General features: G+C 48.6%; 2 protein-coding genes across 2 annotated transcripts; both read right to left on the reverse strand.

The window, feature by feature from the left end:
• Positions 1 to 166: 166 nt before the first annotated feature.
• PEA15 (proliferation and apoptosis adaptor protein 15) lies at positions 167 to 9,734 on the reverse strand. Its single transcript, XM_037144083.2, has 4 exons — positions 9,603 to 9,734; positions 3,602 to 3,775; positions 2,310 to 2,465; positions 167 to 2,158 (listed from the first exon to the last, which is right to left on the reverse strand). Exons 2-4 carry the CDS (start codon positions 3,771 to 3,773, stop codon positions 2,094 to 2,096), a joined length of 393 nt encoding a protein of 130 aa, XP_036999978.1. The 5' UTR covers positions 3,774 to 3,775; positions 9,603 to 9,734; the 3' UTR covers positions 167 to 2,093.
• A 2,921-nt stretch (positions 9,735 to 12,655) lies between these two features.
• Positions 12,656 to 22,055, reverse strand: CASQ1 (calsequestrin 1). Its single transcript, XM_037144091.2, has 11 exons — positions 21,514 to 22,055; positions 19,529 to 19,613; positions 18,602 to 18,702; positions 18,296 to 18,407; positions 17,912 to 17,985; positions 17,453 to 17,583; positions 16,074 to 16,119; positions 15,631 to 15,685; positions 15,306 to 15,406; positions 14,422 to 14,496; positions 12,656 to 13,263 (listed from the first exon to the last, which is right to left on the reverse strand). The coding sequence occupies exons 1-11, from the start codon at positions 21,790 to 21,792 to the stop codon at positions 13,117 to 13,119; spliced, it is 1,206 nt and encodes a 401-aa protein (XP_036999986.1). The 5' UTR covers positions 21,793 to 22,055; the 3' UTR covers positions 12,656 to 13,116.
• Positions 22,056 to 24,455: the final 2,400 nt, after the last annotated feature.

The raw sequence follows: 24,455 nt of genomic DNA on the forward strand, positions 1-24,455 counted from the left end.
GCTCAGTGATACATAGGAGATGGGGGAAGAAAGAGATCTTTCAAGAGTGTTTTCAGTGTTTTCTTGGCCTCTGTTTCAGCCTGCAATGACAGATTGCCCCCGTTCCCTTCCCAGTCATTCCCAGTCTTCAAAATACTGATTATATAAATTCTAGAATCATTTCCAGTTACAGTCAATCACCTTTATTCCAGGGTTAGAACAAGGCCGTGCACACTACACACAGAGGAGCACAGGACAGAGCAATCTCACAGCAGTACAGGGGGGTGGGAGGGCAGATTAGTCTTTTTAGATTATTTTGCCTTACAGAGAAATTATACTAGACTGCTGAAAATGACCATGTCTTCTTTCTCCCCATCTCATCCTCTCCTCTCTCCACAGAAAGTCTCCTTATTCATTCTCATTCATATTCATTCTCTCGCTCTTTTGCTCTCATATAAACTGTCTTGACTGGAAGGACAGTTCATGCTTATTTACCCCTCCCAATTCTACAATTATCCTTCTACAGGGAGAAGCCAGACAAGGCTGGGGGACTAGGGAAGGTCCTTTAAGGCAAAACTGTAGAGTACTTGAGGTGTATGTGTTAAGGCAGGTGTCCACAGCAGTGGCCAGAGGGGACAGGAAGGCTGGGCTGGGCTAGGAGTAGAAGGTACTCTCCAACCAGTCTGGCTTCCTCCCTCTTCCAACAACTAGCCTTCCCCTCCCATTAAAAGTTTTGCTCCCACATCCAAAAAGCTCCTAACTTAAACTCTCTGTAAATAGTCTCTGGAGATTACATGTGAATTTAAAGTTAAAAAAAAGTTTTATTTTGACTATGTAGCTATTTGACTCTGCAACTCCCTTCATTTGACATTCCTCTCCCACCCCCACTCTGGCCTAGACAATAAGTTAATGCTAGACACCACAAAAAAGGGCAGACATGGCAGTGTGGGTTTAATATACATATATGTAGAATATATGTACACACAGTTAGCACGGTCAGGGGGGTCATCTTAGGACAGGCAAGAGGCTGGGGGCACTGTATTGTAGTGATTTGGCTAGGAGGCATTCATAAGCCCACGGTGTGGGGATATTGAGGGAGTGGGGTTTCCAAGTTCCTTCCTGGAATGAATTTGGGATCAGTGCAAAGAAAAACACTAACTTCTTCCCTTCTTTCGGGCTTGGGGTATTCTAGACCAGGTAAAGAGGGAAAGTTTTCTACAATAACCATTCTGGGACCTTGTAGGCAGAAGCAGAATTAGAGTTAAAACCTAAGGATCTCATTCCCCAACCTCCCAAGGTTTGGGGTCAGTATGTGCAACAGTCTGAGTAGAAATGAAGTGGAAGAGGCCCCTCTCTCTGCCCTTTAGCCCCATTTCAGGCTCAGTGGGGCATTTTCCCAGCACAGTCTCTAGAGCAGAGGTGGGGAGGGGTATCTAATGCTGAGTGCTCTGTTGGGTTGGAGCTTTGGGGTCAGAAAAGGATCCAGTGGCCCTCTGTTATTAGATCCCTGGCTCATACCCATCCTGGGCCCACAAGAGGTGAGCAAAAAGGGCCCTACTGGTGCCTAGACCCTTCAACCTGAGGAATAGCTGGAAACAACTCTGTAGCCTGTCCAGCATCAGGAACTAACACTAAACTCTGGCTTATCGTGCCCTTCCCAGGTGGGGGATGGGCAGCCCCTTCACCTTTCCCACTGCTTTTTATTAGATCCTCTCCTCTTGCCCCCACCCCTGCTTCTCTATGCAGGAAAATGCAAGTCCTTCTACTCTTACCCTTGACAGATGTGGGAAAAGAGTGGAGCAAGGGGATGTAGAAGGAATGTGCCCGTTTCTATATTCATAGTTTCCCTAGAGTGGGAAAATAGTGCTCCCCACCCCAGCCTCTGACCCCCAGCCCCTCATAAGGAAGAGGAGCTAAATGAGCTAGACATGTAGACAGACAGCCAGAGCGTGCGCACACGCACAGACACGCGCACAGTAAGGGGGTTAGGACCAGGTTAGTAAGTGGGTAAATTTGGGGGGGTTCCCTTTGCCCCCTCCCTGGGGGCAAGGCTGGGGGAAGGGAGTGGTCCTATGAAGGTCCAACCTTCCTCTTCCTCCTCTTCCTCCCCTTGCTCAGGCTTTCTTCGGTGGAGGAGCCAATTTGATGATCTCTTCCTCAGAGGGCTGCCGGATAATGTCTGGGGGCAAAAAGGGACATGTCCAGGGACAGAAGTTGTGGGAGACATTAGGCTCATTGAGCATCAGACTTCATGCTCCCAAAATCCAAGCACTCCAAGAATCATTCATGGGAGGGGCAGAAGTGCACAGTAAACGCATACGGCTTCTTACCTTTGTACTTCTTGGCACTGGGGATACGGGTTAGCTTGGTGTCCAGCTCATCCTCCTCAGAGATCTTTAGAACACGTGTTCTGTAGTCAACCACCATAGTGAGTAGGTCAGGACGGCGAGAGATCTCAAAGATATGCTCAATGTAGGAGAGGTTGTCTGGAACAGGGCAGGAAACTGAGGGTCAGAGCTAAGCCTTAGAGGTCAGGTTCCCCTATTCTACCAGACCTGGCTTCTGGAACCAAGGATCAGTTGCTCACATTAGTTATTGGAGGGGACAACAGAAGAAGAGCTACTAAGCCAAGGAAAAAAAGCTAAGGCACCAAAGAGCAGTACAGATGACTTCCTAAAACAGGCAGATGGTTGATCAGTGAAGTTTCTAGATTATGAATTAGAATGAAGGATTTATTAGGTTAAATACCACATCTGACTTGGGGGGGAAGGCAGAACAGCAAATTAACTGGCCTTCTAAGTATTCCCACACACAATCTTCCACTTCAAACTAAGCTTCAGAAAAAATTTCCTGATAGCACAGGTGGCACTGGAGGGGTGGATCTGTAGACAACCCAGGACAGCTTCTGAGCCTAGTGTGGAAAGCAGCTATGAATGAGAGCAGGCACAGCCATGACTAGAGGATGATTTCATGACTTGGCCAGTTCTATTAGATTGCAGGCACTATTAGACCTTTTCCCTTGTTCCTCCCCTCTAAGTGCTGCAGTAGTCTAACTGTAACATCCTCCTCAGCCTCCCTCCCAGCTATCCAAGCTTTCCTCATTCAGGTCACTGACCTCACCTATCAAATACCCTATCTCCCAAGACCCTTCACAGCATACCTTTAACTTACCTTTCTAGCCACTTCTAAACATAACCTATGTCCCAGTACAAGTTATGCAAAGCAATACCTCTTGCTTTTTCAAGATACTGCCTTTGAAATCACATTTGCCTTTCAAGGTCATCTTTACGTAGCAATTCCTCTGTAAAGCTCCTCCCAGAGAAGTGGTCTCCAAAAGTGGATAAAATCTTAGAAGTTGTGGTTTTAAATTTTATCACTTTCTGTTTTAATGTTCTATTGTATATGGTAATAGCACAATTATATTTGAATGTTTTTTACTGACAAGGGACATACTGACGAATGTAAAGACCATGGCCCTAGCTGTTCGAGCATCTCAATCTCGTCCTGCCTTGTCAGGGAGGAGTGCATGGTTGTGTATAGGAGCTTAAAGCTCATTTCTATTTGCTGAATGAACTGAGCTCCAGGAAAGCTGCTGGCAGGATGCCTGTGTCCCCTCCCCCACCTTTGTCCAGCTTGTTGTGGCTCTCCAAGAAGCTAAACCAGGCACTGCCTGTTGTGATCTCTTCACTTTTCTCACTGGGGATGTCCTCCTTGCAGGCTGACTTGAGCTGCTCCAGATCTTCAAGGGTGATGTTGTTGGTCAGGTCCTGAAGGAGGGTCCCATACTCAGCCATGACTGGGGTTGAGAGGAACAAAGGGAGAGGTTGCTGAGCTTGAAGTGTGGAATCTGGTTCACTCACTGGCGCTTCCCACTCCCTCCTCTACCCTATCAGGCAAGTGCCTAGAACACAGAGGTTGGGGAGGGTGAGAACTGGAAGAAGAAAAAAACAAAACCAGAGGGGTGCAGACAGGAAGATATTCGGAAGCTAGGTACCAGGCTGGAACCTGGAGTGACAAGTTACACACCTTCCCCCATCTTTATTTCTTCCTTTTACCCCTCTAACAGTAACCCTGGCAACAGCTCCCCAGACTGAGGAGGCGGTTACCATAGCAACCTGCTCCTGAATTTCTTACCAGCTGCCTCCAAGTACCCCCTCCTCCACCTCACCAAAATCACCTCACCCACCTGCAACCCCCATCAAAACAAAACACAACAAAACAAAAAAACCTCCAAAACAATGACCACAGGCAGGGATGAACTTACTGTGGCAGTAAGAAGCTAAAAAAGGGGCTGGACGTGGTTGGCTGAATCTTGTGTTCTACCTTCCATTTTTCCCTAGAAGCAGAGGCGTCCCTCACTCAACTCCCCACCATCTCACACATAATTCATTTCGGATAGATACCTAGTTGTTTGGTCTAATGGTCCTCTGGCCCCTCTGCTCTGCCTGGTATTCAGTCATTAGGGTTCAAGACGTAGGGGTAGGGAGGGAGAGAGCAGTGGGCCCACCCCCACCTTTGTTGGAGCCCATTTTCTCCCTTGATTGCTGTTGGTCCTCCATAAAGCCCTCTCCTAGCCTTTGTGCTGTGTCTTTGGCCCCAGAGCCCAAGAATACCAAGCAAGTGGCTCTGGACCCCTGCCCAGTTCCCAGGCTGGCTGGGTGGCAGTGGGAAGAAGTTTATTTAGATGTGGTATTGGGACAGTGTGGAAGGAAGGGGGCTGCCACACCTGCTTGCATCAACATCTGGCTGGTACTACCTTCATCAAGACCCCAAAGGCAGCTAGCTAGGCAAGGCTAGATCTCACCTAGGTATTTACCCCACCCTTTTCATGAAGATCCATAGGTGAAAGATACACAACATTCAAGGCTGTCCATCCACTCACTAAGGAACTGTGGCTAAGACAGAAAGGTCAGACCTTAGAATGAACTTTCTGGATTTTATAAAGTGTGAAACTAGTGAGTTTATAAAGGGGGTTGCTCCCCCCCCATAATGAATATATATTTTATAATCAGAAAAGTAAAGCATTTTAAAAAGTAAATTATGTCACAAACACTCTGACTAGACCAAGGAGTGGGACAAGAAGCTAAATGACCTTGACTGGCACTACCCACAAATCATACCAACAATGGGCTGGGAATGTGGCAGATAGAAGGGGGCTGGTTGACAACCCTATTTTCCCTATTGCTGGCCTACATGCAGGAAAACTGAGGCAGAAAGGCATGGCATAGTAAGAAGCATGGAACCAGAAGTCTCCATACCCAGCCCCTTCTTGCTCTAGAACAAACAAGCCTCCTTTGGTGGCAGGCAGTGTGACACAAATACACAATGAGCCAGGCAGCAGGGCCAGCATGACCCCCCAAAAGAAACAGGCACTTACAGGCACGCTCACTTACACTACCAGGTGGAACAGACAGTAATGGCCCTGCTGGGATGGGTCAGGAACAATGCTCTCAGCACCAGGAACCATCTCTGCCTTGAAATCTAGGTCACAGCAGCAGGCTCTGGAGCCCAGCTGCTCCCTCCACTGATAATCTGAGGGCAGAAAAGGGGGTTGAGGGCAAAAGGGATGGCAGAGAGGAGGTCCAGAGATGAGAACCCATAATGGAAGCAGGTGTGTGAGAACTGAAAAAGGAGGGGCAGCAAGGGAAGGAAGCAGGATGCCCCTAAGAACTGTCCTACTGGGATCAAGTCCTCAGCTGGAAAATGGGACAGAATGTAGGGTCACCCTGCCCGGCTTTCACACGGAAGAAGAATTTGTAAATAGATATGGTGGGAGGAGGGAGGGAGAGAGAGTGAGTGAGTGTGTGTGTGTGTGTCTCCTGGGAGGAGTTAAGATTTAGGGCTCTGAATCTAAAACATTTACAGGGGAGGTGGGATTAATGTGTGTGATACTCACCCACATCAGCTGGCGGTAGGCAGTGGGTAGGAGTTTTCTAAGAGTGAAACAGATACAAGGAGAAATAGGGTGGGCATGTTGGAGTGATAGGGGAAAGTGTGTGTGCCAGGGTTCCACTATGGATGCTCGCTGAGGTACGGAAGGAGGCAGTGGCCAGTTAAGTGTGTATATGGATGTGTCTGAACTACCTGGGAGTATATGTAAGAAGGTAGGTAACCACAGACTCACATCTGGAGAAAAGATGAAGGGTGAGGGTATCCTACAGATAAAGGAAGAGAGCTGGGTTTGGGAGAGGAAAAGAGAACAGGCTCAAATGAGGAATCCTGGGGTCAGGGGAACAGAGAACCTAGTCCAGGAGGAGAAGGCTGCTGCCTCAGCTCAGTGGTTACCATGGCAATCTCTGTTCTCAGTGTCCCCACCTCAGTCGTCAGGACAATGACACCACTTGATGGGAGGGTGTGTGGGGAGTTGTAAGAACCACTGGACACAAAGCAGGAGTAAGGCCCCTTAAGAGAACAGGGAAAGGTAGCCAGGTTGCCTCCTTCCCTGGAGAGATCCTATTTTGAGACAAGAGCAGGATCGTTTGAGGGAAAATTTGGGGGTGCAAGGAGGTGGAATCTTACATCCCTCTCAAGTCTCGCTGATCATTGTACCTGGGGGCATGGGCTGTGTGTGGAGGGGGGGCAGCGTCTGGCCATGCCAGGTCTTGGCAGAAGTGTGGCTTCTTCACCCTCCATGACACTTTCCTCACCAAGATTTAGAATTTTTAAGGGGCCAGTGGCAAAGTCTCCTGGACTTCTAGCCCTGAAGAGTCCTCCAGATCTCTGAGAGTGCAGAGGCTGCCCAGAGAACACCAGGCAGCCTGGCTGAGGCCATTCTTGGGACAGGACACCAGGGCAGGAACCGGGAACCGGATTCAAGGCTGCCAGGAAGTCAGCCCCTTCCCTCCCAGGTCATTCTGTGTTCTGCTCATGGCTTCCTCACACCTTCCTTCCTTCCTCTCCTTCCAAGTCACCCCCAGGTGGAGCACTGTCAAAGATCCTACCAACTTTAGGACACTGAAGCGGGGAGGGGGGTGGCGGGTAAGAATCATTATTACTGAACTTTTAAGGAAGGAGTTGGGAGCATGACAGGTAGGTACTCCATGGGCACTGGGGGAGAGGGAGGAGGACTGGGAACAGTTTGAGAAGACTAGCAAAATGGGATAACCACCTGTGGAGGAGGTAGCAGCAACCAAAAGCATTTCTGTGCATTCTGACATTAATTCATGATTATTCCCTCTCCCTAGGATTTACTTGCAAATCCTCAATAAATTTAAGAAGAAAGACTAAGGATTAGGAGATGCTGCCCTCCCTCACTCACATCTGCAGCAGCTGTCTAAGTCTGAGGAGAGGGGCCATCCCACATAGATTCGAGGACCTGGAGGTCACTTAAGTGGGTGGAAGGGGGCTTGTAGGCACTTAAGTCTGTCAGTCTTGTGCAGGGAAGTAGAGGGGAGGAAGGTTTGTTATCAAGGAGAAGCAGAGGAGTAGCAAGATTGCAGGGCTCCTATTTTAGGTTTTATCTGGCCCTCAAATTCAGGTATTCCTTTTAGTTCATCCCTAAGTATTCCATTAATATCATATTCAAGTGACTTTTCCCTTCTGTTCAGCGTCTGTGTGTGTTGTGGGGAGGGTGGTATCTTTATTCCTGTTATAAAGAAGAATATGACACCTGGGTCTGTGGATGTTCAGTTCAATCCAAGAAGCAAAAAGGGTCACCCTTGGGCACAGAGACAGTGTGAAGCCCTTGGTCCTTGGTCTAAGAGAAGAGAGACCAGACAGAGATGAGGGTACCTGAAAATACTTGGCATTGGAGCAGGCAGGGCAGAGGAGGGCCACCTGATAGTGGGGAGGGGGTGGGGCCTCTGCCATACTCCCCTCATCTGGTTGTGTCTGTTATTGTTTCTATTTTGTCTCTTCCTTATCCATTTCCTTTCTCCCTGGTCTCTCAGCCTCTTCTTCCTTTCCTCTCTGTGGGCTTTTATTCTATTCCATTTGGCGGTAGCCATAAACACTTACGACCCGTGGGATCTGTGACTCATTGTCCTGAACTAAATACTCAGAGCTACAATTCTTTTAGGAAGGAGTAGCTTCCCTGCTGTAAAGAGACAGAGTAAGTCTAGTGCAGAGGAGCCTGGGTTGGTTGGCTGCATGCAGATTGGTGATGTCCCCTGTGGCACTGTGCATGAGGATCTGTGTGAGAAAGTGAGAGGCTGGCATGGCAGGGCATGACTCTGTGGCTTTCTTCATACATGACAATACATGCACACACAATGGGCACAGGTGTCAGGGAAATGAGGAAGTAGGCAACCAGAGCATTCAGCAGCTTAGGGCATCTGGCAATTTCCCCAACACAGTGTTTAACCACAAAGGGAAGAGCAAGTAAACCTAATCGTTCTGACAGCCTGGGGGACAGACAGGCAGTAGAGAAACAAAATACACAGATTCAGCATGTTTCCCCTAACTCCCTATGGTCTCACATCTCACCACCATCCTGCTTTCCTCTTAATTTCTGAGCCTCTGTAGTCCATTCTCCAGCACTCATCCCACTCTTCTGACCATCTGTCTCTCACTTCCTCCTTCTCCCAGTGTGCTGACTCTCTTTGTCCCTCTCACACACATTCCCCTCATTCTCTCTCTCTGACTTGGGCTCCAACCTTTGGCTGACTCATACTCATTCTTTTTCCCCCTCTCCCTTGCTTCCACCCCCTTCTCCATCCCCTGGCCATTCCGGTGCCCAGAAACCAGCCACTCCCAGCACCCTAGGCTCTAACTGGAACCAGCAGGAGTCGCCACCAGTAGCCTCTACTCTGCCTACTCACCCAGTTTCAGAGTTCCAGCCTCACTCGCCCTCAAGTTCCTGTCTCCCTGTCCTGGAGTAAGACCAGAATTCCCACCCCCCCACCCATCTTTTCCCACTTGTAATGAGGGGCAATCTGAAGCCCAGGGCTGGGGGAAGATCCCCATAAAAATAGAGTGGGCTTGGGGACAGTGTCCCCACTCAGCTGTTAGACTGCTGTTCTTTCAGGGGACTTGCAAGTGGGAGGTAGTGCGGTGAAGTGGGGGCTGGATGGATGTGTGGTGCAGGGATGTTTGTGATGTGTCGTGTACGAGATGTGTGTAGGAGTCACATGGGTGTGTGTGTCACTGTGTGTTGGCGTGTCTCTTGTAGGCGTGTGTCCCTGTCGGTTTTGACACGTATCATATGAAATTAATTAGGGGTTTTACGTTAGCTACTTCACTCATCTACACCCCCAGATCCTTCCCTCCGGACAAGCTGTCGCCAATTCCACCTTTCCGCAGGCGTAGAAAGCCAGGTGGAAGCGCGAGGTACCGGCGGGGCTGCTGGGAAATCAAGGCGGGTTGGGCCCGAAGGTTGGCCGCCCCCGAGGCAAGTCTGCAGCCAGAAAAGGGGAGGGGATGGCCGCTGAGCCGGCTGGGCGGGAAGCAGGCCTGTCCGAATGCCGAGCCGCTAGTCCGCAGGTACTGCGCAGTGGGCCGGAGTTGCGGGCCGCTGGCGCCCCTCCGGGGATGAAGGGGGGGGGGAGGGGGCTGAGCCCTTGAACCCACAAGGGGCCCCACGCACCGCCCTCCCAGCCCGGGCATCGGATCCACGCCCCCCCAAGCCCAGACCCCAAGTCGGTCCCCTCCATGCCATACGACACGTCCGCTCTGTGCCCTCTCACCGCTTCGGGGCTGAGTGCGCAGGGCGCGGGCACACCGGCGTCCCGTTTCCTGAGCAGCGTCCGGAGCCTTCTCTTCGGCTCCCACCGCGCACCGCTTCCGCCGTTGGAGCCCGAGCCCAGCACTGCCTCGCCCCACCCGGCTGACCTTGACGTCAGAGCCGGGGAGGAGCGGGGAGTGGCGCGTGGGGGATCGAGGGGCTGGGGATCTGGAAGACTCTTGGGAGAGACACTGCGTCCTCTTCTAAACCTCAACACCCAATTCTCAGATTTAATTCTTTCTCTCCGGGACACCCTCTTTCCCTGCTGACCTTACAATTAGTACAAATGGCTGGGACTCTGGGAGGCACAGAGTACGTTAGAGTTGATAGGTTTGGAAGGCCTTTGGCCTCTAGGTTCTCTTAACTGCCTGACTTTGGAAAAACCTGTACCCCAGCTTTATGGGTCATAGGTAATGACTGCTCAGACTATCCACCTTGCAGGGTGAGGGTGGGAGGTAGGGGTGGAGATTACTGGGGCCTTTTCCACTGGACCTGGAGCCACAAATCTTTGTCTAAGATGAAGTCAGCCAGCCCCTTTGTGTTTTTGGTATGTATATATGTATGTATGCATGTATTTTACCTTTCCCAAACATACCACTCTATCACCAACCCCCCATCATGATGTCATTTTATTTTCCGGGGAGAAAAAGAGCAACAGTGAGCAGAGCATGCAAGTATAGACAACTTGCAAAGCCACACTTAGCTCTGTCTCCTAGCTCTGCCCCTCTGCCTGGGCTCTGGGTGGCAGCTCTCACTTCCCTTCCACCCCAGGGACTTTCCCACAGATTCTCAGCCAGACTGAGAAGGAAGGAAGAAGTGGGGAGGCATCTGTTTTTACCCCCTTCTCCATCCTAAAGGGCCTGGCTTCAACTCTGGCAGACTCTGGCCCAGAGAAAAAGTGCCTGAGCCCTGTCAGTGTTTGGATCACCCCTGAGACTGCCTTGGCCCTGCCCACCCCAGTTTCAACCTGGTAGAGAGCCCTCAGGAAGCCACAAGTGGGTCCTCCTTTCTCAGTCCATGCTGTCCCCAAAGAGGCTTAGGCTTCTGCTGCTTTGGGTTTCAAAATCCTCTTTGCTCTTTACCCTGTCCCCCAGTTTGCCCTGCCACTGCCCCTTTGATGGTAATACCCTCATAATTTGCCTTTGTATGCATCTCATTTGTTCTGTGTGGTAGAGCCAAAACTATTTCATTAGCCCATCTTTGAGACTCAAAGAATCTAAATGACTTATCTACATCAGTGGAAGTTCCAGGCCTTCCAGAAGCAATGAGGTACAAGGGACTTGGGCTTCATGATGTCTATTCCTTCCTGGGTAGGTTATGCTTCTGAGTCTTGTTAGTATAATTGCTGGTAAGATGGGGACTCTAATGCCATCTTACAGGGTTCTTCTGAGATTTAAAAATTGTCAGTCTCTAAGGACCAGCACAAATGGAAGCTTAAAATATGGGAGCTACTGTTTAATCCAGGCCTTACGTTGACCTATACTAAACAGAAAGCTCCATGATATTAGTGTATTGGCCCAGTGCCCATACTATTTGTACTATTTGTACTTGTACTATTAAATTAGTACAAGTTGGATGACTACATGGTTTCTACTCTACACTTCTGCCACTTTTTCCAGGAACACTTCTTGGATTTGCTGTGGAAGGCGAAAACTTTTCTAATCTCAGGTGTCATTCTTCTATATACAGAAATCCTCTAAGTCTCCCAGCAACACCCTTATACCTGACCTATGAAAACTGTGTTAGTTACAGGCTTGTTCATTTGCTTGGTTTCCTCACCACCACTCCTGAACTGCCCTGGGCTGTGTTGGAGAGAATGTGAGTCCTTCCTGCCAAGAACTCTAGCAGGCCCAAGTCTGGGGAATCCCCGGTATACAACACTCAATGTCTCCTCTCCATTCCCATGGCCACTACTTGGGCCCATGTTCTCCCAACATGACCCCAATTATTATGACAGTCTCTGATCATAAGAGTTGGGCTCTCTGCCTCTGGTATCTCTATCATCTCCCCTCCCTAGATCCATCCTGCTCATCAGTGCCAGATTGAATTTTTCCTTTCCTTCCCAGCTCACAGGATTAAATTCAAACACCTCTACAATCTAGGCCCATCATACCCACTCTATGTCACAGCCTCCACTTAAGCTTGTCTTTTTGTATTCTGGTCTCTTCTGTGTCTCCAAGAGGACACATATATTCTTCTGGTGCTTTAGACATTTCCACTGGCTGAAATGTTCCCTCCCCAACTCCTTTGCCTCTTGTCAAAATTCCATTCTTTATTTAAGGCCTAGAAAACTTCACTTTCTTCGTGAAGCCATTAATGCCCACTCCAATTTCTTCTGAGCTGATTCTATTCATTGTTCCTTATTTTAACCAACATTTATTAGGCACTCCTTTTTGTGTGCCAGATCCTGTGGACACAGAGAAAAGGCCTGGGTTCCTGCCTTCAAGGGGCATGTAGTCTAATGGGGAAAATGGACATGTAAATGAAGAGCTAGGATAGAATGTGCTGAATACTAGACCAGAGGTGTATAGAGAAGGTGCAGTGTAAACCCAGAGGAGGGAACTGTAGAAGGGGTCACCTCTGGAAAAGACCTCACCAAGGAAGTATCATTTGGGCTCAGTTTTGACATTCAAATGAGAGCTGCAGGGAGGGTGTTATCCAGCAACACATAATCGCTTAATTACCTACTGCTGTGTATTTTTCTTCAATTGTTTAGTGTGCTTGTGTAATCCCCAGTGAGGCTAATCAGCTCAAGAGCATGGACAGGCCCAGCATTCACTGTTCTCCTAGAGCTTAACAGTGGTGCCGGACAAGCACCACGTGTTCAGAAAAGGCTTGTTGACTTGCAGCAGATAAATAATCCTAGCTTCTCTGGGATAACTGCCTGAAGCAAGCCCCAACTCCTCACCTATTGCCTATCTATCGAAGCCCCTCACAAGGCACTTAAACCTACCCCACCCCTATGACTGATTCCCTCCTGCCATAAGAATGACACCTCATTGACAAGACACTTGCTCAGCTGCCCCAGGTCCTTTATTGAAGCCTTGGTTTGACCCAAATACAATAACAATAGATTGCAGAGATACAGTCCCAAACACAGGGAGAGGAAGTCACAAGGATCTAAGATTTGAGAGAATAGGGGAAGAGTGCACACAGGTTCAGGGAACAGAAAATAGATGAGGATCCAGAGATATGGCAAGAGGAAAAACCACAAGAAAGGGTTGAGGAAGTAATGGAAGAAAAAAATAATAGATACAGGACATTGTGGGACAAGAAACAAGTCAGAGGAAATATCTGGCTGTTGTATAGGGGAGGTAACTCCTTTCCCATCAAGTGAGGGGGCCAGAGTCTCAATCCTCAGCATATAGACCCCAAGGGACCCAGTAGCAGAAAATGACCTAGTCGTCTCAGGAGGAGCTCAGGGAAGGCAGGAAGGAGCCTGAGCTGGTGGGGCAGAGAGATGGTTGTCACAGCAACTAGTCATCATCATCGTCGTCATCGTCATCATCATCATCATCCTCTGTGTTGATCTCACCCTCCAGCACATCCTGTAGCCAGTCCTCCAGCTCCTCAGCAGAAGGCAGGTCCTCCTCATTATCCATCTCCATCCATATGCTGTCAGCCTAGGACATAGCACAGACAGAGGACTGCAGCAGAGGAAAGCCTGACTTAGGTCTTTGGATCTGTTGTCCCACTCAATGGACTCTGGACATTTTTCCCTGTGTCCTCTGTCCCATCCCTTCATCTGTCAGTTGCCAGAGAAGAAAATCTAGGCTAGAACAGTGACAGTAGGAGTAGAAAGAATGGCTGGATAGGCAACTAGGCCTTCTGCCTGCACTCTTTCTGGCATTCCCTTGTCTTTCTGAGCTTCCTAAAACAGACCTCTGTATCATGCCCTTGATGTGAAACCACTGGTGGCTTTTCATGGCCTAAAGAATAAAGTCAGAAACTCTTCAGCATTCAAGGCTTTTTATAACCTGCTTTTCCAGCACCATCCTCAGAGATCTCTAGACTCTCAAGCCATAAAAAAAATTACTTGCCTTTTTCCAATCTGAATATTCATTTTCCTACTTTTGACCCTTTGCACCAACTTTTCCATCAGTTTGGAAATGACTTCTCATAATTTTCACTCATAGAACTTCCTCAACATTGTACAGTCTCTGCTTTGAAAGCCACTCCTTTTAAACCCTTCTCTCTCTCAAGCAGATATTACTTTAATTTCTGTGTCTTCCTAGCATTTTATTTATTACTTTATTATAGAGTTTATCAGATCTGGCCTGGTAGTTAATGGAATGCCTGCCTCCCTAGTTAGACCAAGAATTATATGAAAGCAAAGACTGTGAATTATTCAATTCAACTCAACAAACATTTTCAAAGCACCTGTCATGTGAATAAGATGATTTCTGCCCTGAAAAAGCTTAAAGTCTACTGGAAGAGATACACATGAAAGAGATAAATAGCCATATGAAGGTCATCTTCTAAATGCTAAATGGGCTCTGAGAGTGCTAATGAAAAAATAATTCCAAGTGGGAGATCTGGAAAACCTTCATGGAGAAGAGGATATTTGAACTGGGCCTTGAAGGATGAGCAGCCATTTCTAACAAGTGGAGATAGCTATGTTCACGGCATGAATCTCTCCCTCTATCCAGCCATTAGATTGGACATCTCTGATCTTTCTAGGAAAGACTCAACTCTGCCTTACCAGAACAGAGGAGAGCCAGCTACTCTGGGAAGCACAGTTGGGGATCAGTGGAGGTGAGGGGAGAGGTAAGGAAACTTACATCAGTAACATTGACCACACCTATTTGTGGGGCTGACAGGTCGATATCAAATGTCTTCTCCCAGTATGGAACCAGCTGTGGAGAAACCACATAGGGCAACTTAATGGAGTTGAGGAACACATGACTCCAGGAGGGTGTGAAAGGCAGCACAGGGGTAGGACACACTATGAACCTATGGCAGGGGTGGGTGGGAGTGGGGGGATGATTCAGCTGTAGGGCCTGAGGGAATAGGTAGAAAGCTAAGCAGTTAAAAGGTAAAAATCCCTAAGGGAAAGTATCAGGAGGACCAGCTAGGCACATTGACTCCTCCTTTCCAAGAACTAGAGAGGAAACCCCTGTTCTGATTCTGGCTCTGCTACTGAGAGACCCTGTGGCTCTGGGCAAGTCACTCCTCCTGACCCTCAGTTTCTACATCTCTAAACTAATGTAGTTATACCTGGTAATTGCCAATTTCCTTACATTTGTTTGTTCATTCAGTTAGCCTTTCAGCAATGAGTGCTGGGTGTTGGGAATTAAGCTGGGAATAAAGCCAACCCCTGAGATAGGGAATCTGCGCTTTGATTCTATGATCGTGTACATCCACGTGCTGGGTTAATGTGTCCATCTGCTCCTCAAAACTCTGGTTTTCTCTAAAAGTCAACCCTGAGCACAGTTCCCTGTCTTGCTTCTGCTTTGGGAGTCATGGAGGTGATGTCCCATGTGACATCCTGCTCCCCTTTCTTGGGCTTTTTCCTTGCCTATGGTGCCTTTCAGAATTCAGCAAGCATGATTTACTGGAGCCCCAGCTAAGAGATGGGATAGGAACTCTGAAACAAGCTCCCCTCAGAACATGCCACAGTCTAAGCCCTACCTTAGGAGAGCTGTGCCTGAGTGGTGCCTCTTACCAGGGGGAAGTCATCGGGGTCAATCCAAATGATGCTAAGATCAGGGTTTTCAGTGTTATCTTGGGCCACAGCCTTGAGGGTCTCTAAGAACTCATAACCATCTTGGAGGGAACACAAGCAAGAAGTGTGAGGTAGGGTGGAGAAAAAGGGACACAGAGAACACAGAATCCAGATGTCTTTCCTGCCTCCCACAACTTTACATGTCTAGCCCTAAGCCACTTGCACTCTCCCAGGAATGCCTCCCAAGTGAAGCCTATACTCCAAAAACACCCTTATCTCTCCCTTTCACCAATCCCCACTATCCGATCCAATATTTCTCACTCACCAGGATCAGCTTCCTCTGCAAAGGCCACAATGTGGATTCCATTCAGATCGTCCTCCTATTGTGGAAGAAAGAGGAGGGCCTTTGCGATACTCCCTGAAGCCAGAGAGCCCAGAACAGACCCTAGATCTTCCTTGAATGTGAATTTTACAAAAATTCAGCTTCTGGGTCAGGTATAGCCTTATGGTGGTGACCCTTTTCTGTGACACTGCCCTGTTCAGCTCCAGAGCCCCATACTTCCCCCAGCCCCAGAACTTGTGACTCCTCCCTTGTCATCTTCATTGACTTATAGTGACATGTTCGTCAGAACAAAAAACCCAAACTTTCCTGATCCATCATCTTTCCTACAAGTGAGTCCTGAAGAACAGCAGGGTGGGATGTTTCCAGGACTTGACCCTGTAACTACCTATGTTCCCTCAGGGCCTAGCCCTGTCTAGGGTACTCACCCAGGTCTCATACATACTCTCAGGCTTCAGTTTCCTCAGGGTTGATCTAGAACAGACAAGAGTCATTCCTCAGTGTTTGAGAATGGCACCCTCTCCCGCAAGGGCCTCTATAATAGAGGCTGCCTCTGGGTCACGCCTAGGGTACAGATGACTTGTAGCTCAGAACAAAGCCATCTGGCAAAGTCTAAGCTCTGGTACCAGACCCGAATCATTGCATGGTTTACACATGTGAGAGAATGGAGGGTGGCAAGCAAGGGGAATGCAAGAGAGACTTTTGGGACAAAAGTGAAAACTAGACATCTGAGTTTTCATTTGTTCATTCATTCATTCATGCATGCATGCATGTGTTCACTCATTCATTCAATAAAATTTGGTGTCTGAGAGGTTCTAAGCCCTGTGCTAGCTGCTGTGTTGATAAAGTTAAACAAAGCAAAAACATTCGTGCCCTGATGAAGGGAACCAAGACCTAGAGGGAGAGAGGGGACACTGATAAAAATGTATTTTCAACTGTAAAGTACTGTGAAAGAAGAGAACTATGTATGAGTTTAGGGCAGGGTTTCTTAGCCTCAGCACTACTGATATTTGGAGCCAGGTAATCTTTTGCTGTGGGGGCTGTTCTGTCACTGTTGGATATTTAGCAACATCCTTGGCTTCAACCCAATACCAGCAGCCTTCCCCCCAACCAAAAATATCTCCAGACATTGCCAAATATCCCCTGGAAGGCAAAATTCTTCCCTTACTTCATCAATTCCTCTACCCTGTTGAGAACTACAGGTGTAGGGTAATGTATGAGAAAGATTACAGGCCAGATCTAGGTTGGAATCTAGTTCTGACACTTAGTGACTGTAGAAACTATTATTCATTCATTCATTCACTTATTTATTTATTTATAGAGAGGGAAAGGAAGGAGGAAAGAGAGGGAAACATCAATGTGTGATATCCTCTTAAGAGCCCACTACTTGGGACCTGGCCCGAAACCCAGGCATGTTCCCTGAGTGGGAATTGAACTGGCAACCCTTTGGTTTTCAGGCCAGCACTCTATCCAGTGAGCCACACCAGCCAGGGTTACTTGAGGTTGTTAAAAGGATTAAATGCAATAACGGAGATAGAAGGCACCTCTCAGTGCCTGGCAGACCACAAACCCTCAACACTCATCACAATCCACAGCACACATTTATGGAGAGCCTTCCGCGTGTAAGGACTCAGTGCTGGTTAGAGCACAAAATATTGTGGAAAGGGGGTCAGTGTATCATGAGCACTGGCATGTGGAAGTGGATTATCTCAAAGCAAGAGCAGCCTCCTGGTTGGCTGAGCTTTCCCCAGCCCATGTCACAGACAGGAGTTCCAACTCTGCTCAGAGGTTTTCCCTTGCCCCCTACCTCCTATGCTCCTCCACAAAGTTGACAATCTCCTCTTCGCTGTTGGGCTTGTCTGGAATGGTCACAGGTTCATCCATGAAGGCTTCATAGAAATCAATCTCATTCAGTTTCAGGGTCAGCTTCTTTGCCACCTTTGGGGGTGGAGGTGGAATGCGGTATGTGGTATCATGGTGAAAAGCAGTATTATTGGGGAGCAGGTATGAGGAATCCCTTCATGGGGATTCATGGGGCTTCATTGCTGCAACTGTGACACTGAACAAGTATCTTCACTTTTCTGGGCTTTAGTTGGACATGAGAGAAGTGGCTTAGATAATCTAAAATCTTTGGGGTGGGGGATGCCTGAGGTGGAAGTGGGAAATGTGGTATGTAGGGAGGGAACAGGTCTCCATAGATTCTGGGAGAGAGGTTGGAGAGCCACTGAGGAGGGTGAGAAAGACAATATGTTCTGGGGTGGAGAACCTTGCTGTCGAAGGTGGCGAAGAAGGGGATGTACGGATGGAACTCCTCTGCGGCGTCCTCGTAGGCCTTGTAATCTGAAGGGGGATGCAGGGTCAGTCTTTGGGACAGCAGGGTGTGCCAGGGAGCCCTCTCCCCTTTGTCTCCCCAGTTCTTTGGCAAGATAGGGTTCATTCTGAGACCCACACCCTCTAGCCCTCTGAGAATGATTAAAACATGGGATTGGAGGGAGGTGGAGTGCTGAAGGTGTCCTTCTGGGAACCCTCAGAGATCAGAGCAGTTGATGAGGCTGATTGTAGCAAGAGGAGTTAGGAGACAGAGGAGTCATGAAGTGGATTAAGTGAAGGGAGCCAAGGAGAGTAAACATAGAGTCTCAGGTTTACCCACGTTCTGAGTCTTTGTTCTTGAAGTAGCCAATGAGTTTGTTCTCATCCTCAATGTTCTCAAATGCCTGCAGCTCTCGTTCACCCTCAATGAATTCCACAGGGTCCTCTAGGACCTGGAAGAACAGTGACATTGAAGGAAGTTTCTGTTCTCACTGGTGGAAGCAGGTAGAAGGATAAGGGAGAAGAGGGCTTGGAAACAGGAAGAAGGGGCTGTCTGGTGTGTGTGTGTATATAAGGTTGGGGTTGGTTTTAGATGGGCATAAAGTCTTAAAATAAGGCCATTGGGTCCAGGGTAATGAATCCTCACATCAAGCAAAAACTCCACCAGGGTGTCAGCAGAAAGCTCGCCATCATACTCAATGACTTCATCTCCCTTGAACACATAGATGCTGTCCTCTTCAGTTAGTCCTAGGGAGTGGGCCTGAGATGAGCCATGATCCCAACCTTCCCACAGAACTATGGGTTTAAACCCAGGGCCATGGCCCCATTCCATAATCCCACTGGACCCCACCCCCTCCCCTCTTCCCCATCCTTGCTTGCCTCCACTGCCCTTTAGCCCTACACCACTGATGTCTATCCCTTGATTTACCTGGGGTAGCTAGCCTGGCCCAAGGGGCTCTCTCCAGGGAGAAGCTGGGATAAGGTTGGGGTATGGGGGGTATGTAGGAAGATATAGATTCTAGCAAGATTTCTTCCTTTCTCTGTTTGCCATGCTAGAGAGAGAAATTGGTGTTACCTACTCTGAAGATCCAGTAGTCAGTTGCCAGTTCAGCCTTTTAACCCTTTGTTAAAAGGTTAATGACAAGATGACTTCATCACTGGCCATCCAGCCCCATCCATATCTCCTGTCCAGTCTCAGGCTGTGTTGCCCCCTGGTGGCCAGTGCTGTAAATACCTAGCCATGGTTCTGGAGAGGGCAGGGTGAGAAGAGGCATTTGCTGAGGCCTCTCCAGTTCTACCTGAGACCTGAGCTCCTTTGTTCTCCCAGCACTTAGCCCTGTCTTTAGTCATCTGAAAAACACTTAAAGAAGGCCACATCCACCTCTTTCTGGGATCCGAACATGTGTCTGTATAAGGAATAAAAGAGGCCAGGACTCTCAGCCATATCCCTTTCAATTTCTGTAACTTCTCCTCCTTTCAGAAGAGGCATGGTAGAGTTCCTAGCCTACACAAGGGCTGCTGGTCCAGTCTCACAAGCCACCTTCCCCTCCTTGTGTTCCCAACCCACCCTTACCTAGTTTCTTGGCTACAGCTGCATCCTTCTCAGAGTTCACCATCCCAAAGCCAACACCCTTGTCTTCGAGGACTTGGGCTGCTAACTGCAAGGAGGATTAGAGTAAAGTTAGTCCCTGTAATTTTTAGTAACCCCTATTCCTCATCTTGTGCTTCCAAGTTGGGTCATTTGGGACACAGGGAATTGAAGAGTTTACATTGATGCTGTGCAAGGATCCAGGATATTGCCACTTTCCCTCCAACCCCACCCTTTTTTTCTTCAGCACTGTTTTAATTTCTGAACATTTGCTGCTTGTTTGCAATATGCTTATTATGTTGAACTTTGAAGCACTATGCATGATACTCCTGTTTCTTCAGGAATGCTTAGGAGTCTGGCTTTAGAGAGACTGAAGCCTTTCCCTTGCTCAGGGCTGAGGCAATGCATTCTGTCTTTATCAAAGGCCATGCCCAGTATGGGTTGACATCCCTGGGATTCTCAAGTGTGACCCACAATGGGAAAAATTTTGGAGAGGAGGAGAGTAGTAGGTGGGTGGGAGGGTCTGGTCACCTTGCAGATAAGTGGGGAACGCTTGAAAGCTGAGAGTAGAGGTTTCTGTGGCCAGCACTTGCAGCCCTCAGAGAAAGAGGGCCAGAGACCAGAGAAGAAATGGTCCGGGCTCTCCTCCTCCACATGAACTTTTCCCTTCACTGTCTACCTCAGTCTGTCCTGATGTTGTGAACAGGTACTCTCCCCAGGTACCTGCCCATCAGCCTGCCAGCTGGGCACTCAGTGCTGATGTGCTGTGCCTTTGGCGTGGCTTGCGGTTTTAACCCCACCTAACACAAATTTGGATCCTGGAGTCTCAGGAGTACTGGAAGGGAGGCAGGTGGCAGATAGATGGTCATGGATGCTGAGTACTCACGATAAAAATACTCAGCTTATTAATCAGATGGTTGGTTCCAGCACCTGGTGGGGGCACACCGAAATGAGAGCCTGTGGTCCTGGTATCTTGCCCTGAAATACTCCAAGCTCTGGGTAAGCTGGGGCCTATTTGCATTGCCAAGATGAAAATGGACTGCTGAAGCTTGGACAAGTTGCTGCTAACACATGCTGGCTCCTAGAGGGGTGTTTGTGATTATACCACCTGATCATCCCCACACACAGGTGCTTTTTTCTTGTTATAATAGCTCCTCTCCCCTCTGGGCCTGAAGTCAGCTTGGAGGTGAGAATAATATTCCGACAAAGAGAAGCTGGAGAAGACATTCTGAAGCCTCTGCTAGCCTCAAGAATTTTCTAATTAGAATATCCAGCCTGATCTAATAGGAGCAGATGGGGAGTAATGGAGGGAAGTAAGGACTAAGAGAGCTACCTATGGGAGGCATGGTGGTCTCTAGTAAACATTTAGCCATGAAATGAATTATATCCAAGATGTTAATAACATTTAAACTTACACTCGGTTTAGATCTCTTTGGGGTGCTATTCCTAAAGTGTATAGAAAAGGGGCATGTTCTGGCTAAGAAGTGGATGAGGGATTCAGTCCTTAGCACTGTACTTACCTGCCTTCCCATGTCACAGAATCTCTTTTCCTTTTTTGTCCCCCTTCCAGATGTCCCCCTAACCATCTATCTGCCAACTGCCTCCCTTCCAGTACTCCTGAGACTCCAGGATCCAAGTTTGTGTTAGGTGGGGTTTGCCTAGGACTGGATCCCCCAGTCCTAGCCAAACCTAGTATTACCAGCTTTCCCATAGCATAGAGGAGACATTTCTTTCAATCCCTTCTCTCCTAAAATTGCCTGACTATAGTGGTTCTTTTGAGTCCTCAAGTCTCAGTTTCTCATTTGACTGAGGCCACATGCCACTTGGGTCCTGTTGGTCAAGATGAGAGCATCCTGTGCACTGTCCCTAGCCCCAGCCCCACCCTCAAAGGCCTCTGTGGGGTTGTAGGATGGGGGAGTCACAGAGAAGGGCTGAGTGTACTCTGCAGGCCTGTAGATCCCAGCACTCACCTCCAGAATCAGCTCCTCCATCTCAAACTGTCTTTGTGAGGCCTTGTCATCCTCCGGCGGCTCGTGGTAGAGAAGTGCCAGCACTTCGTACTTCTTGAACACATTCTTGTAGTTCTTTGCGTTGACATTGACCACACGGTCCACACCGTCGTACTCGGGGAAGTCCAGCCCATCCTCCCCCTGCACCCCTGACTCTGGAGTTCCTAACATCAGCAGTGACAGTAGCACCAGCCGCAGGCCCAGCACAGTTCTGCCCCGCATCCTGTCTGCAGTACACATGGAGGTAGTGAGATCTGGGTTGTCTCTCCTGGTTCAGAAGAGGTTTGCTGGGGTAGGGAGGGCCCCCCAGATCCTGGATCCTGAGTGAGGGGCTCACAGTGGGGGTGGGGTGGAAAATAGCCTAGGGCAGTGGACAGAGGACACTGCTGGGTCTTGGACACACTGTCAACAGAGCCAAGAGAAAAAGGGTCAGGAGGAATAGGAGCAGGGGGCGGGGAGGCAATATGAGCTGCCGCTGAGATTGGCACCCCTTGGCTCCACCTGGTCCTATCTAAATATGTTTTCAAAATTGGCAGGAGAGATTGGTAACCTTCTGAGGCCAGTACAGCTCCATAAGACTGGATTCCTCCCACCTCCTACACCTCTCCCAGAGCCTTCTTCCCCTCCCTCCCCACAATGTCCAGGGCTCCTCAGCCCCTGTCCCCACACCAGCCTAAGAGCTCATCACCATATTAAGAAAGGAAAAAGCTGTAGCTAAAAATAAGACCAGATGAGTCGGAGGTAAATGAAACTGGGGCTGGTGGAGGGGGCAGTTGAGGTAATTAGGAGAAGTGAGGGCAAGGGGACTCAGAGAGAAGGAAATGGGGGTGTAAAGAGGAAGATATTCTGGGTTAGAGGTTAAACTCATAATATAGGGGGAAAGGTACAAATGCATTATTAACTCTAAGTCCTAAAACCTTGAATGCCCTCTAGGTGGAGTCTGTTTCTTTGATCCTGTAGAGAAGAGAGCACAATGAAAATGCAATCCAGGCTGCAGCAAAGAGACCCCTTGCACTTCCATTTAAAGAACCCAGACCAAGGATGAGGTCATTCTTTGGATACAAGATGGAGCCATGTCCAGGAATGGAGACCTGGCTGAGCTCCTTTGCTTCACTCAACACTCCTAACTTGGGAAGGCAGGGGAAGAGTGGGCATGGGCTGGGCAATGTTCGCCACATTCATCCACAGAGATGTGCATTTGGGGTTCCTCTGCCCATGAAGAATGGGGAAAGCCCTTGGATGTTGCTTCCTGCTTGTGCTCTGAACTCTGGTCCTATGGGATTCAGTTTTATTAACACAGTGGGGAGGGAGGGCCTTCATGCTGAATGGTCTCAAGAACAGCAGTGAACAGCAGGCATTCATCCTACGTCTCTGACAAGCAGGATCATGTAGAAATACTAGGGGGGAAAATTAACAGTGAGAAATCATGAAGAGGTGGGCTGTGTGCCCTGAGCCAAAGATGTAGATTAATTCTTGTGCACCTAAGAACCACCTGGAGTTGGTAGGGAGGGGCTCTAATTTTTTGGAGCCCTGCCTGGGGGTGAAGGCCAAATGAATGAGTTCAACTCTGGACCTAGGAAGAAAGGGCCCTCTTATCGATTCTTTAGGACTCTTACCATTTACAGATAAACTGAGGCATGAGGGAGACCATGGAGAGGCTAGATCAAAGTCAGAAACCTCTCATCCCCACCCTGAGATAGCTCTGATTTTGTAGTGACAATATTTATTTTGCACCTAAGTAGTGACATGAAATTCTGTTAGAGAAGTAAATTTTCCACAATTCTTACATGGGCTAAAGCAGGCAGGCCATGGAAAATCTCAGGATTGTGTTAGGGGTGTGTTTAAGAGGGACAACTGTCACTGGAGTAGGAGAGGGCAGAGCTTGTCTAAGTGGGGCACATTGGAACTGAAGAGACCTCAGAACCCATCTCCTGGTCTCACAGGAGAGTGACTAATGTGCCCACAGCCCCACAACCAGAGCAGACAGCAGGACAGATGGGCAGACCCTCCCAGAATTAGATGACCTAGGTCACATCCAGCCCCAATTTCTCACATCTGCTGCATTCTGGAGGAGGGGAAACATCTGGACAGACACATTAGAACATTAGATTATCCATGATGAATCTGACCTTCTGTACCCTGAAGGGTATGAAATGGGACCAAATGGTGGCCCAGGGCCTGCTCCATTTCCTCATCTTCTGTTGCAGCTACCAGATCTTCATTCCGTTCTGCTGCTCTCTTTGACTTTGGCTTTTCAGTTCCACAGTATGCTTTCCAGTAGCTGCCCCATCCCATTTTTTTCTCTCTGATGTTTTGCTTTCTGCTTTCTGCTCAGGCCCTTCCCTCTGGGCCCCTGTTTTCAGGCCCTTGGACTGGCAGACTCAGCCACTGGTATCAAATGACTCTTAGTTGAGCCCTCTGTATTTTTAACCCACCAGACACCTGAAGCTCTTGCTCCTGAAATTTGAGGAGCTGGGCCCTCTGTACCTCACTCACACACACCCTGGCCCCTCCATCTTTCAGGGTCTGGTTCAGCTGTGTCAGCAGTTGAGGGAAGGACCCCAAACTGATATAGCTCTGTCCCTAAAAGACCTTGCTTTGGAGGAGGGAGGGGAGCATAGGTGGGGAAAACTCTGAGGGAGAAAGGGATGTAGAGGAAGAGTGACTGAATGTATCTTATAATGCTGTCCTTTTTGCTAGCTTATGGCCTCCCAACCAGACTTGCCCATGGCCCTTCCTCCATCACTATTTTTTGTTTGTTTTATTGTATATTTTTGGCCCAGCCTTTATTGTAATACTAGCCTAAAAAGTGGTGAAGGACACAAGTTCTGGAATAGGAAAGACCTTGGTTTCCTCATCTATAAAACACGGCGGAGTGGTGAGAATACATTTGTTGTGTGAAT

The sequence above is a fragment of the Artibeus jamaicensis genome, unplaced genomic scaffold (assembly GCF_021234435.1).
Source record: "Artibeus jamaicensis isolate MK-2021 breed Jamaican fruit bat unplaced genomic scaffold, CSHL_Jam_final contig_475, whole genome shotgun sequence".
Taxonomy (NCBI): domain Eukaryota; kingdom Metazoa; phylum Chordata; class Mammalia; order Chiroptera; family Phyllostomidae; genus Artibeus; species Artibeus jamaicensis.